The sequence below is a fragment of the Geotrypetes seraphini genome, chromosome 5 (genome assembly GCF_902459505.1).
Source record: "Geotrypetes seraphini chromosome 5, aGeoSer1.1, whole genome shotgun sequence".
Taxonomy (NCBI): Eukaryota; Metazoa; Chordata; class Amphibia; order Gymnophiona; family Dermophiidae; genus Geotrypetes; species Geotrypetes seraphini.
In genome coordinates, this window is record NC_047088.1 from 212,047,697 (window position 1) to 212,062,984 (window position 15,288).

General features: G+C 40.8%; 1 protein-coding gene across 3 annotated transcripts; it reads right to left on the reverse strand.

Moving 5' to 3' along the window:
- Window positions 1-361: 361 nt before the first annotated feature.
- On the reverse strand, window positions 362-15,288 carry TBR1 (T-box brain transcription factor 1). 3 transcript variants are annotated; one of them, XM_033946069.1, is made up of 6 exons: window positions 15,237-15,288; window positions 9,617-9,771; window positions 9,213-9,334; window positions 8,080-8,238; window positions 6,335-6,396; window positions 362-4,429 (listed from the first exon to the last, which is right to left on the reverse strand). In XM_033946069.1, the coding sequence occupies exons 2-6, from the start codon at window positions 9,765-9,767 to the stop codon at window positions 3,577-3,579; spliced, it is 1,347 nt and encodes a 448-aa protein (XP_033801960.1). In that variant the 5' UTR covers window positions 9,768-9,771; window positions 15,237-15,288; the 3' UTR covers window positions 362-3,576. The 3 variants fall into 3 exon arrangements, with proteins under 3 accessions (XP_033801960.1, XP_033801959.1, XP_033801958.1); XM_033946068.1 differs by lacking the exon at window positions 15,237-15,288 and adding an exon at window positions 12,137-12,534; XM_033946067.1 differs by lacking the exon at window positions 15,237-15,288 and adding an exon at window positions 10,301-10,992.

The window sequence follows — 15,288 nt, forward strand, 5'->3', positions numbered from 1 at the left end:
TACCTGTGAAATGCTATTGCAAATGGATGAAGCATTGTGGTCATTCTTTTGATCCATTTGACTGCATGGGACTAAAAGTCAAAAAGCAGAATACAAGGGAACACTTTTTATAAATATTAGTCCAATATAAATGTCGACATATTATTTTTTGTTTACTAACCTTTTTCGTCACACTATGGCAAGAATTTCACGCATTCAGTAAAAGCCCATTTAATACCATGGCAGTGTACCACATTTAATTTAAAAAATAATTAGAATAACATACAGGTGAGACAAATTCATTTTTATAACATGTTTTTCCAAAATCATAATTTCCCGTGATTGAAAGACATTGAATGCAATTTTCATTGTAGTCCCGCAATTTTAAATCTGTAGTTTTCCTCTTTAACTTGATGTAATAATGATAATGTATTAATTTATAATCTACCTTTGGAGGAAAATAAACATTAAGATGATCCAGATAAAATATAAACTATTAAATGAAAAGCAGAATTATGAATCTTATTTAGTAAATATCTTTTCATATGACACAACATGAATTAATTATTAACTGGTAAATTCAGAAATGTGGAACTTTTTGTCTCGAACTAGCGTAATATCTAATGGTTAAAGTGCATTTTTTTAACCTAAAATCAAAGCTAAAAAAAAAAAGTGGCTAGAAAACAGTACTCATTTATTTCGGTTACAAATAACTGGAATTTTCGATGTTTGGGTTCAGCTTTGTCTTCTACAAAAAGAAAATGGTGCAAGAGCTTTAAAGAACATTGTCTCTTGTACTTAGCAAACCGCAGATGAGACCTCATATTGAATTTTAAATTTCTCTTGTCTAATACCGAAAAAATAATCCATATGTAGAACCTGCAGGAACCCGCATAATTCTAAAAGGGATGAAGTAGCAATTTACCTGCTGCCCTTTAATGGCTAGCGTTTCTGCTGGACTGCGGGGCAGCTCTCCCCGGGAGCGGGAAAACTCTGCTCTGGAGCCCTCATTCCAAGGTTCTCATGCACGAGGAGGGAGGAGTGTTGTACGTGCACGTGTCTGCAGATGCCTATCTGTACCCCCCAAAGGCTGCTTAGCTCCCTCTGGCACCCCCATTCTGAACCCCTGAATCTCATATCGGATCCACTCTGAAAATGCCAGTCACAACTAAGTCCAGCTAGCGTCTCTTCCCTCTCCCTGGGAGATGGCAGCATTGTCCTGAGCAAGGTTGGAGAAGTCTTCTCCCATAGTGTTGGTCTGTGGATATTAACAAAGGACAAAAGAAATTCGGATCTGAAATTATTTGACTGAGGCCACCATCATAACTAAATAGTTCAGTACTTCAGGGTCTGGTCAATGACTTGTTTCAGGTGTGTGGTTCTTGCCTTGGGTGTGCTCGATTACAAGGCAAGGTTTTTAAAAGCTTTCACAAACTATGGGTTTAAGGGCAATATATTTAGACTACAGAGCATGTGTATTTGGGGTTGCATTATCTATTTACTTTTGGGTTGGTTGATTTTGTTGGTGTTGTTTTTTTTATGATATACGCTCTCAGTAGCCAAACCCTGGAATAAATACTTTCAGGAAATGTGATGAGGATACCGGAAAGAGGTGTTACAGATTTATAAGCCCTGTTCATTGTAACCTGATTGCTCGCAGTACATACAAATAAAATCTCCAGAGCTCGGTTTCTCATAGCTTTCTAATTTAATTTAAGTTTTGGTTTTAATTAATTATTATTATTATTTTTTTTTTTTTTACAAAATGGCAAAAAGCAATTAAGATTTAATATCAAACAAGATTTAGTACAAAAACATGTTTAAAACAAAAGAATATTACTTTGCTACTCCTGCCTTAAGGACACTGGACAGTTTTAGAAACATTTTCAGGGGGAATCCAAAGCAATTATTGATGACAACGTTAACAGGAACATTTCAGTGAAAGGCTACTATTATTGGCGTTAATTTTGGAGAGACTCCATGAATTTAAAGTATTGGTACGATGGGGAAAAAGGGGAGGGGATTATTTCCCCAATAAATATTTTCTTTAAACGTTGAATTGTCTTCAACACCATAGGTAAAAGTTTTATCAGATTTATTTTACTTGTAATTCACAGACAATACAAACAAGCACAAAACGAAAACATTTCTCAAGGGAGCTTGGTACTTGCCGTATAAATAATTGAGTTCACAGACATAAAACAATTTTTTTTTAAAAATCACATTCGTTGTACATAAGAGGCGAAAAATATACACAGGCTTATACCCAAAATTTCTATTAGGATTTGTTTCTCATCATCTGGACGCTAGATTGAATAGTGTGTATGATGCATTGTCACAAGTTATAATTTATAATATCCAGGAAAATAAAGCTTTAAATAAAAATTATAAGGGGTCTACACAAAGTTTGGAGATTTTACTTTTCTACTTCTGGGGAATTGCCTTTGTTACCCAATTTAAGAAGACTTACAGCAAATAGGAAACGCAGTCGTAGCTATATAAGCGCATTTCAGTCGCAGTGATATTTCAGAGGTTTGCTAGCCTATCGGAAAAAATGGCATTTCAAAACTAAAATCCAACCAAATGTACAACTCATACATTTCCAGTTCATTTTCACTGGACTACACTACAGGTCACCAAGCAGTTCAAGTTGCTGATTTTAAGTAGAATTGGAAAAAAATCGCAAACAAATTTGGAAACCTTTTGTTGCATGTTTGGCACATGTACTGACCATTTAATGATAGATTTGGCACATTAGATAATAATTTGTGCTGAAATAGCTTTTAAATTTGCAGAAAATAGATTTCCTTCATCATGCTCAGTCTTTTATTATTATTATTTAGGAATATCCTGCAGCTTAATTATATTGACTGGGATGTAGATCCCTTTATAGCATTAACTGGTTGAGTCTCAAGGGCCGCCTGGCTGTGTCAGAGCTTAAAGAATCAATTGATTCCATGGCAAGGATTTCACAGAAGTGAGAAACCCATTACCCATTGCTATATGCATGAGCTATTTTACATTTTCAGAGACCCGGGGAAGCAATCAGCATTAAGAAAACAGTAAAATAGGTCATCCTGAACTGGTTTGGTGACTTCACACATATACTGCGGGGAAAAAAAAAGTTATCATTCATTACAATAAATTAACAGTATTTACAAGCGCTTCACAGACTCTGCTCCATCAAGTATATTAACATTCCAACCATCCCACCATTAATACATGTTGTAATGGTTATGGAAGGAAGCGCAGTATGGTTTCAAGTTCTCAATCAACATTTTGATTATTAACTGTGTTGGTATTAAAATACGAAGAAATTGCTGTTTTGCAGCAGACAGGAGAAACACTGGCATTTATGCCTGAATATCCATGCCAGAAGGATGAGATCGACTGCCATAATAAAGTATTCATTACATTTCAATGAAGGTGTACAAAGTGATCTCTTTAGAGGAGACGCAGAACTCCAAAGCTAAAGTCCGCGCTGAGAGTACAGAGGTCATTGTGCAAACGTTAAAAAATATACACTCTGGCTTTTCTCTTCCCTAAGGATGGAAAGGAGAAGGGAGAGAGCCGGGCCCGGACGGGGGTGGCCGAACTTCAGGCGTGAGTGTAAAAGCCGTAGTACCCTATGTCCTTGGCGCAGTTCTTTTCGCAGTCTCTAGGGGGCAGCCCTTCGCTCTTGAGAGGAGAGGCACTCTCCGACACCGGCGTATCGGCCGGGGAGAGCCGCCGCCTCTTCGCTTGCTCGTAAATCCCAGAGTCGGTGGAGTCGATGGACTTAATGGACGAAGGGGTTTCGATCCAGCTCGAGTCGGACAGATCTTTGGGCTTGGAGTCCTCGGGGCCCGGCAAGGGCGATCTCTCGGTAGTCAGACTGTCCGCCTCCTCCCCCTGCAGGTAGGGGTTGCCAGCGGCGGCGGCGGAGGCCATCCGGCCCGCGCTATTGGGCCAGCAGGGCAGCATGGCGGCGCCAGACTTGGTGCAGTACTGGGGCGGGCTGCGGGCGCCCCAGCCCGTCGGATCCGCGTAGTAGCCCAGGGAGCGCGTGGCGCAGCCGGCCGCCTGCAGGGGCAGCGCCTTGACTCCGGCCGCCGCGTAGGAGAGCAGGGTGGCGGCGTTGCCCGCGAAGTCCGTGGCCGCGTCGTAGGCGGAGGCGGCGAAGTCGAGGCGGTTGTTGGCCGGCGTGACGAACCAGCGCTGCGGCGACGGCGCTCCGGGATCCTCGGCCTGCTGCGGGGACAGCAGCCCGTTGGTGTGCGGCACGCTGCGGTCCGTGCCCGGCCCTGGCCCCGCGCCGGCCGGGTGGAAGCGGGCCTTGGTGTAATTGCTGACGAACTGGTCCTGCAGGAAGGAGCTGGCCATGGAGTAGCGCGCCCCGGGCACGATCTGGGAGCGGGGCGAGTCGTTGGGGGAGGGCGTCAGGCGGTCCAGGTCGCAGCCCGTATAGATCCTGCCAAAGAAACGAGAACAGTGTTTACGTGCACCTTGCCTGAGGTTCTGACACCCTCCCTTTTTCTGGGAGCACTTTCTACTGCTACAAGTGTGGGTATATAGCTAGACTTACTGGCCCCCCAATCCGAGAATTAATTTGTGGATTCCTAGCCTACAGATCATATTAAACGTAATGAAGGCTCCAGACTTAGGGCCCAACTCCTTACTAAAACTCCACAGAGCACGAGGTCAGGGTACAGGAGACAAACGGAATGACAAAATGATTTATACTCATATGTTCTCCCCCCTTCTAGTCACTGAGATAGCAGCAACACCTCTCTCTCTGTCCCTCCACACCCATAACCAGTAGTTCTGGAAATGCTTAAGTACTTTTTACATTGTCATTTTTCCAGGATCAGTTTATAAGAAAAGAAAAAAAATTAGCAACTTTAGGTTGGGCGGCACATTTGCAAGATGAGCAACCGGTAAGGAGGTGGGGGAAGCTCGTTGTGAATTGTGGATCTAGCTACAGCCCTGTGCCAGGCTTCCTATCTTGTGCTCCTTTAAAAGTGGTACTGAGGAGGGAGGGAGAAGGAAGTCTGGTGCTGCTTTCTGAGCTTCTGTGCCACTGTACACCTGCTACAGATCCTCAATCAGCAACAAAGAAGCAAAGGAAGTCTGGCCGGGTGAATTAATGGTATTACCTGAGCATGGAAAAGGCCATTTTACAGCAGATTTGCCTCCATTAACCTTTGCCAGCAATTAAAATGGAGTAGTAACAGTACTGCCACTAGCTGGCACTAGTTCTGTGGCATTTTTCGATATTAAACATGCGTTTAAAAATAGCCACTACACCAGCATAAGGGACAAGAATGTTAGCAACTTCATGGGTTTTATTTTTTAACATGGGCCCAAAAATGGTGCAACAATAAACCTGACTTTCCAAAAAAAGGAGTCAGCAGATTAAAAATATAAGAAAAATGAGAATTTCTGTTCAGGGACATTCCAGTTCCTGTTCTTATTACTTGTTTGATTTTTCAGAAAGCTAAGAACTCAAAGATCATTCCAAAATTTTAACTTCCAAGAGGGACCCTTAGAAAGACTAAACTCAAAATCACCCTAAGCCCTCAATATAGGCAAAAGAATGGATGATAGTGTCAAAATACTTTTACTAACCAACTAGTTTTTACTCAACCTCTTAAAGATTGTTCCCTGACTACTGGGCGCTTAATGATGTCATAATACCAGCCACAGTGGATAATAATTACTCCACCTAGGATAGAAAATGTGTTATTCTGAAAAATTTAGTATATCTGGTGACCTTGTTTTTAATTTGGAAGCTAAAGGTTTGGTCTTTTAAATGTAAAATTAAAATTGTTTGGGGTAACTAATGTCTTTTTAATAATTCTAGTTATCCCTATAAAAGGTGAAATAGTTATACACTATACAAATTTTCAATTAAACTTGGGGATTTTCTGTGCCGCCTTTTTTATGAATAAGTGATGGTATCTGCCTAGACTTTTCTTATACGGGATGCAGATGCAGTTCATATAAAATTTGAATTTCTTGGGGTCATTTTCTGTACTATAGAACAAGACACATATACAAGAATACCCTACGAAAAGGACAAGATTGACCTAATTTGCAAGGAATTTAGACTTTAAAATATTTTCCAAACACAGACTGAATATTTATCCTTCCAATTTTAAATTATCTTGTTTATTAAGTTTTAGATTAAGGAGCGGGAAAGAATGGTATTTGACAGTATTGACGAAATCCAATAAAATAGGTTAAAAATGATTTAATTATTTTCCTCATTATGTTAAAAAAACATGTTGCCAAAATAAAAGTGAAACAGATACATAGCTTAGTATATTTTTGCAAAAAAAAACCACAGTGATCTGGAGAAGTTTATTTTACTTACGTGTCATAATTATCTCGAAATCCTTTGGCAAATGGATTATGATCGATTTTTAATTGTGTGATCTGAAAGAAACAGAGAAACTGGTGTTCAGGTCTTTTTCGGTAAATACACATTTTAAAATTGAAGCAATGGGCTTAAAATTATAGTCTAATAAGCCTGAAAGGAAACGTTCAAAACCGTATCTGTACCATTAAAGAACGAGGAGAAAATGTGATTGAGAAAAGAATCCCTAAAAATATTTACCAAGTTATGTCCTAGTTTGAACAAATCTTGTATCATTACTTGCATTTTCTGTGATCTAGTGTTTGCTATATATTAAATATGTACTGAAATAAATTTGTGCACATGGATAAAGAAAAGAAAGAAAGTCCCAAGAAATAAATAATTGGAGGATGCACAGGTAAGGAACAGGGTTCTTTGCAGCAAAACTATTCATTTCATGTGATTAATAAAACAGCCCTTCTCTTAAAACTTATTACATTTTTGTAAACGCAGCGCTACATTATTAGAAAAAAAAGAAACCACACCATACTTTTGGATGAATGTTCACGCAGTATAAAGCATGCCTCTTTGAAGAAATAGATATTATGTATTTGTAGGAAACAGGCCGGTTTAAAAAAAAAAAAATCACTGTTTTGGTGTCATCCTAACTTCTAGAAGGAAGGCAGTAACCAAAAGTGGGGCAGTAAATTATTTTCCAAACTACCAGGGGCCGCTGAAAAGTTCTCAGCCCAACCAACAAAGTTGGGTCAATCTCCGCCCAGGGCTATTAGTCCAGTAATTTTCCACTTTTTTCATTCTTTCGGAAAAATATGGAATGAAAAAAGTGTAAAGTGTAAAGCTCTCGATGGAGACTGCTCCAACTTTGTTGGTTGGGCTGAGAACTTTAATTTTGATTTAAAAATGCCGATTTATATGAATTTTATTTTTATTATTCATTTTTAAACTTATAATAAGTGTGTTAACATATCCATACAAATAACCATAAATATATCACTTAATAATCAACAATGATACATATAATATTCTCTTATCTCCCCCCCCTCCCCACCCTTATCTATCATATAATGAATATTTATGTTACTGTGGTTGGTACAGTATAACATACTGTGCCATCCTTAACATAAAAACTGAGATAAAAAAACGATCAATGATAGTCTGCGTTGAGTTTTTCCTCATGATTTGCTCTGAGGTCTGACTGCAGACACTTGAGATTGGTTATCTCTGTGAATTGAATATTGTTTGATTTCACTCTTAAACAAGGTATATTCAATTTTGGTATTTTTGTACCATCCTTCACATAGTCATAATTGGTAGAAATATTACTTTCAGGTATAATGCCAGAGGGTGGTTGAGATAGATTAAGAAAAACACACACACATGAAAATAAGGAGATACCTTTCTGTTAAAGTAACAATACATTTTTTGATTAGGGTTTGACTGTTGCATTCTCGGAAAAGGAGAATGGTATGAGAGCAGGTGAGATCTTGTAGAATGTATAATTGTAAACTGATTGCAAGGATGAAAACAACGAAAAAAGGGAAGGCACTGGAAAATGCATAGGAAAGAGGGCAACCAAATGTTAAGTAGTTGGAATTGTGTACTATAGGTTTCCCGACATGACCCACGAGTTAAAATGATCGGCGTAGGGAGCCTCAGGGGCTGGGGTTAGAGGTAGGACAGGGCTAGGTTAGTTCTACTATAAAGTCGCCTGGATATAAAGAGGGAGGTCACGTGTGGCTCACATCGGTGTTCTGGTAGGCAGTGACGGCAATGAACTGGGTCTCCGGGAAGGTAAAGGTCTGAACACGTCCCGGCTGACTAGTGTCTTCAGTGCCGTCTTCGTTCACCTCCACCACATGCAGTCGAGGCTGGTACTTATGCAGGGATTGTAAAACTACCATCTGGCAGAGAAAGAAAAACAGAAAAGAACAGACAAGCACAGTTAAACGGAATGCAGGCAGAAGGAGACATTCGCAGACATGTTTCTGGGCTGGTTCATTACAGGCAATATAATGATAGAGAGCTGCTCACAGAGTGTAAATACAGAGGAGACGCTTTTCCTTCAGCACGGTGTACAAGTATTTTACTAAGGGCTCCTTTTACAAAAGTGCGTTAGGGCCTTAACGCGCGGAATAGCGCACGCTAGCCGCTACCGCCTCCTCTTGAGCAGGCGGTAGTTTTCGGCTAGCGGGCGATAATCCGGTGCGGGGGCTAAAAACGCTAGCGCACCTTTGTAAAAGGAGCCCTAAATTTTCTTGGAATATTAATAAATGGAAATCCCAGACTATTATCGCTTATAACGTTCAGTGTATCAGAATGTGAACCGAAAAAAAAAATTGTTTGTATAAATACGTACACTAAAAAGAGAATACTATGTAAATAAAACACGTTGGCATTGTTAAATGCATAAAAATATTTGTATGTGTTTTTTGCTAATTGTGTATATTATAGCAGTGTTCTTTTATACACCTAAATATTGTCTTTATCTAAAATTGTGCACATTTAAAATGCACATTATGGTCAGAATATTTTTTTTGTAAACAGCACTCTGGAACCACCGACTATAATCTGTGTCATTTCTCGGTGTACTGTACATATTTCACAGACTTCATTTAATCACAAGATGCACAGTTAGAAATATATTCTAAAATTGCTTGTTTAATCTTGAGAAACATCTACATTCCCCGCGCTTTGATGATCTTCGGATAACCCTGGGTGTATTAAATAGGAGCTTTCTTACAAAGAATGCTATTATAGAAAAATGTTTTTAGAATGTAAAAAAAAACCAACAATCCAAACACCCCAAAACAAAAAGAAGCCTTAATAGGAATTCCTATTCTTTTTGAATCCAGAGGGAGTGGCCGCTGTCACTCACCTGCCCATTGTTGTTTGAGGCTCCTTTGTTGTTTGTTAATTTCAATTTTCCAAAAGAAATTTCTTGTCGCATCCAGTGAGCTCCTGTGTTGGGAGAATCAGGATGCATGTACACCCGGTTTCCTGGGTACCAGAAAACAAAATATGCCCCTTACACATACACATCTTCTGAAAAACCTACATTACAACCTTGTTAATGTTATTTAAAATTATACATTTTCAGGCGGTTCATGGCTTACACTTTCTATCCATTTATTGTTAGCTCATTTTGCAAGCATGGGCCAGATCTCGTTTATTATAAGAAGAAAAAAAAAAATCACAGAAGACAGACCACAAAGGCTTTAATTAATCTTTCTCACCTAAATATGTGTCAGGGAACAAAACGTGTTAATTGGAAGAACTTGCCTTGTACATTGGTGTCCGCTTTGCCGCAAGGAACCCATTTGCCTCCTTGAAATCTCCAGTGATTGGGATCAGCCAGAATCACATCGACAAAAATGTTATAATGGGCCGTAGGATCCAGACCAGAAATATTGAAACTTAAAAAAGGAAACATGCGCCTACGATAAAAGGAAAAATATATAGACACAAAAGAAAGAATCCTTTCTTATAATAAAGTTAACGTCTCGCGGTACCATAAATCGACCTTCAGAGTGCTTTAAGAGACAATATCAAGACTAGCTGCTTTAAAATCCAGGAAAATATCCTTCCTGGTTTCCGGATGCGATTAGACATTTTGTCGCCGGCTCTTCAGGGAGAGCTGCCACAGCACGACTGGCATCAGGGCACCAAGCATGGCACAGTAGCAGACCCCTCTGTTCCCATTCAATCCTCCGTTTTTATCCCCAACTTCCCAGCTCTCATCGGTTCAACCTGTCACCATCCAAAAAAAACAAACAAACCCCTAAATAGCAATGCCTACGTATCCTCCATCTCTAGGATCCCCTCTGCCCCTGTCTGGATGGGCGATGCCATCCTATGCCCAGACTGGCACTTTCTGGTCAGATGCCTGACTGCTTTGTCCTCTAGCACTGCGGTTTATCACTACCTCGGGATGCCCTGGCATAGAAATGCAGCTCATTTCCTTACCTGCCCTGTTTGGTGATAATCATCTCGGTCTGGTGCCGATGGAATTTGAGCCACAGTGGCCTGTTGCACAGATAAACCTGAGCCTTGCCGGGTACCAGCCCAGGCTGGCTGGTGGAGAACTGGTAGAAAGGGGTCCCTTGATAGGAATGGCCATACTGCTGGGCGTAAGGGTAGCCGGCTGCAGGGTAGCCCTGCGGCGAGGAGTTGCCGAGGAGGCTATTGTAAGGTCCATTGGCAATCACGGGGTGATGAGCCATGTAGCGGCCGGGGCTGCCGAGGGAGAAGGCTGGGTGCGCGGGTCCATGCTGGCTCGGATAAGGGAACATGGTGGCGGGAGCAGAGGAAGCTGGCTGCGGTTGGCTGCTCTGAGACAAGAGATAGCGATCTGCAGCAGAGCCATCGAAACTGTGACGAATCTCAGAGACCCCGTCCAAGACAGGAGACAGCTTACTTCTCTGGACGTCCCCTGGTGTGTCCTTGGAGTCAGGGAAGTTGTCTGTATCAGACGGATTCGTCATCCCCCTGGCAATTTTTTTCAAAGGTGAACTTCTTTCCAGGTTGTCAGTGGTCGAGATAATGGGATGATCATGCAAGGCAAGCTCAGATCCGCCTGAATGGGGGTAACCGCTGCTCACATTGAGAAATTTCTTGGAGAGCATGATAGATGGAGAAAGACAATGCTCCAGCTGCATAGCTCTATGGAAGCAACCTAACCCCCTTCTACCCCCCTCGTTTTCAAAGCTCTCTTTAACATGAACTAGCAATCCAGAGAACCTAAGAAGATTGGGGGGGGGGGGGGGGAACCACTTCTTCCCGCAAATGCTTCCCAAAGGTTTGATCTACTTTTTCCTGGGAGAAGAGATTGGCCAATTGACACTATGCAGCAATCAGAAAACACTCACTTTTTGATCTTGCTGCCTAAAGAGCGAATGAAACGACTCTTGCCATTGGTTAACTGCTGACAGTAATTTAATTAGATAGACATTAATTAGGATAATCACCTGGCTCCCGGTCACGGGGATGGCAAATTGAAGAATATAATTTTATTGTGATTTAGGGGGGGGGGATGTTTCTCGAAAGCGTTGTCATTGCTCTCACCTTTGCCTGTATGGCCAGTTTCAGGAAGGGATGCCACAAATCTGTAATTTCGATAATATTTTGTTGTTTTGTAATTACATCTGTAAGTTTTCTGTTAAGAATCAACTATTGTAGTTCTCACTTGGACTTTCAGGTGTGAATTATTAGTGTAGTCACCATGAAAATCAAGTCAAGTGATATTTGCTTGGGAAAAAAATAGTCCTTCCCCTGTGATACCTGCAACTGAAGCATAGCTTAAAAAAAAAAACAAAACACCCCAACAACTTTCGGAATCAAGGTATTGCCTGGATCTGCTGTCACGTAGCTAAGAGACGAAAAATAACAGTGTATCATCTCCTTTGACTTCTGAAATAATTATAAGCTGTTGAACTGACGTGGCTTACTGCGCTTGCAAAGATGTTTACGGATTCTTTGCTAAATAAATATTTTATCTGAATGCTTTAATGCCTGAACTTATTTTTAAAGAAAGAACAGCTTGCATCTGTACAGCTGTGTTTCCCAGGTTTTCAGAAAGGGTACTCAAAACCAAAGTTGGAGATGGTCTTTTGTTAGATTTCCTATAAGCATTTACCTTGAGTAATACCAAATCTGGTGTGTTAAAATGTGTGTGTGTGTGAGAGAGAGAGAGAGAGAGCATCGTGATTTCAAGGAGAGGGAAAGCTAAGCTTTACAACCTGCAGATTTTACAACAACCCATTACGTAGCAATTTGTATGTTGACAAAATACATTATACACACCTAGGTTTTCAACATAAAAATCTTGAACAGCCATTTTAAGTTTTCCTGAAAAATGCTGGGGAATTGGGGGGAAAAAAAAAAAAAAAATCACAGACACTGCTCCTTGCAGGCTTCATTCAGTTTGCCCAGTTAAGGAAGGTGTTGATTTTATATTCCTCTGCGTTCACGTTTCTTACTTCCAGCATTACTCGCTTTTGAAGCCACATGGTTTTAGTGCTAAGATCAAAATCAACTTTATGAGATGCTTTGCATTGCCGTAAAATATTTCCGGAGGCTTAGGAAAACAGGGTGGGTTTGGAAGCTACGAGCAGAGATTTGGATCAATGTCTTCATGTATTACCCCAGTAGCCTTTTCTGTCTTCCATAGCTCTGAATGACCAGAGGGGGGCTATACTGAGCCTGGGACCCGGGCAGGGGCAAAACTGAACCCGTAGTGTGGGGGACACCAGAGGACGGAAGTGGAAGCAGGAGGAGGGCGAACTGCAAGTCCCAAGCGCCTGTTTGCAACAGATTTCATTCCCTATTCATTTTATTTACAGAAGGAGAGAAAATACTGTGCACAGCGTGGAGTGGTGCTGCAGATTTCGGAGGATCGGAAACGCTGAGCAGGTGTGCGCAGTGACACAGAACAGAGCTGGACAGTTTCCCTGCCACCAGCCCTTCGCTTATTGCTTTTGAAATATGTTGATGCTTTTTTGCCCAGAAGCCTTTAAGGCCAACTAAGTCTGGCAGCCCTAGTCAGGGCTTGCGATTTCCAGCTGAACTGAAATCGTTCTGGATTCTAGTAGTTACATTATGTCGTTTTAAAAAGCGTTTGTTGTGTGGGGAGGTAGCACAGAGCCACTGTATGCAAAATGTTTGGGGGTTTTGTTTTGGGGTTGGTTTGTTTTTTTTACAGATCAAACAATGAAAGAAAGCCGCATTCTAATCTCCTTGTTGTGCTTTAGAAGTACCATGGCCAAGTGTGGTTCTCATGTTCCAGCAATTACATTATAAAAAAAAAAATAGATTTTACAATTTTTAAGTCCCAACCCACCCATCCCCCAAACTTCTAGCTTGTTCACAAAAAGACTAAATTACATCAGCTTACTGTAGCGGATAGGTCAGAAGTGTGATTCCACAAATGACCTCACACACTGCATGAATTAATTAGATCATATTTAAACTGAACTAATTTGAGATCCAGAAAAATGACTGTTTGCAATATAAAAACTTTAAAGGGAGGGGGGGAGGGGGTATTAGTCTGTTTTAACAAAAATGAAAGAGGCAGGTGGAACATTATAGACTAACCAATTTATTGAAGCATGAACTTTCCAGGATTAATTTATCAGAATCCATTTCCCTAAGGCTTCAGCAAAGTAGAAAGTTAAAAACGGATTATTTTTTTCAGTATATTTGATATGTACATTTAGTAAATATTATAGACAATGGTAAATAATTTTCATTTGAAAATTAATAGAAACTATAAACTTTGTAGTAGAAAAAGTTTTATTCATCGGATTATTTATTTATTTTTTAAACCTAGGCATGTTACAGCATAAACATGCAAAATTCATCAACAAACAGAGTCTCATAAACTAAGCAACATTGCCATCTACCAACAATCTTTCTCTGCCCCATAATCAACAGCATGCAAACAGACGCGTTTTAAGCAATCGACAAAACTGCTCAATGTTCTTATATCCCGCCTTAAAACTAGCAAACCAGTATACATTCAGCTAGAGTCAGTGCCAAGGACCACCAATCTTTAGCAAGTCCATGGAGGGCTCATTTATATTTTATTTGGCACCCAAATCGTTTTGAAATGTTGACCCACCCTGGAGCACTCACAGTATAGTTTGTACCTGAACCAATGAGGATTAAGCAATTTACCCAAGATCAAAAGGCACTGCAGTGGGATTTGAAACAGGCTTCCTTGTTCTTAGCTCACTGCTCTAGCCATTAGACAATTCCTCTATTCCAGACTACTCTAAGGGCCTGTTTTACAAAGCCGCAGTAAACACTCTGAAGTTCATTAAATTCCTATGCACTTCAGTGTGTTTATCATGGCAACATTGCTACTGTGGCTTTATAAAAGGGGCCCTAAATGAGTTCCATAACCTCTTAAGTGAGAAATAGGAACTTTCCTGAAGATTCTCACACTTCCATTCTAGAGGGATTAGGAATACTGCTTTGTATTTCACAAAGTGAGATTTAGCCGTCAAAATATTGCATAGCCCACCTAATAATGGGGTCCTTTTAGTAAACTGCAATAAAAACTGGTCTTAGTTCATCCTTATGCAGGTCTTTCCTGCATGCTAGGCCAATTTAACTGCAACCATAAAAATGACCTTTTTTTTTTTTTTTTTGTATTAACGGCCATTCGCTAATGTTGAAAACAGAAGAAAAGCAGACCATATGAAAAACACAATCTTTATTTACCAGTTTTAACTCCCAGGTCTAAATAAGGTCAACTGACTTGACCATGTTTCTCCAAGTGGCTGCCTCAGGGGCTGATGAATACCAGACTTTACTTTGATGAAATCTCAGACCTCACTTTGAGAAATGAAAATACTAAGAGCTAGATTCAGAAAACAAACCGATCGGTTTGCGAGCCCTTTGCGACCTGATTTCCCTCTGACCCGATTCACTAACCTGTGTAGCGGTCCCATCCCGATCCATGCATGCAAATTTTGCAAGGCAGTGATTCACTAAACAATTTGTACATCGATTGGGCTTGCCGATCAGAAAAAAGGCGACTGCTGAAGACCAGTAGCTTCTATCCTTGCCGACTTTCCTGCCCTTTAAAACCACGGGCTTGCAATGCTTTTTAGAAGAATATATAAAAAAGGAATTTTTCCTTTTTTTACATATTCTGCAAAACTTTGCGAGCCCATGGTTTTAACCCAAAATTCGACGCTGCCCACCCCCTCCCTGTGCACAAATGAATGAATATGGCAGGAGGGATGTCAACTCCCTGCTGCCATCGCAAACCCGCCATCAGCCCAGCCGGGCCCAGCCCACCCCTCCCCGTACCTTAAACTTCCACTTTTAAAATTATGACAGGAGGTTTCCCACTTCCCCTCCTGATTCCTGGCTAGACCCACCCCCCTTCCCGTACCTTTACAGTTGGGAGCAGGAAGGGTGCTCAGCCCCTTCTGCTCCAGGCCTCC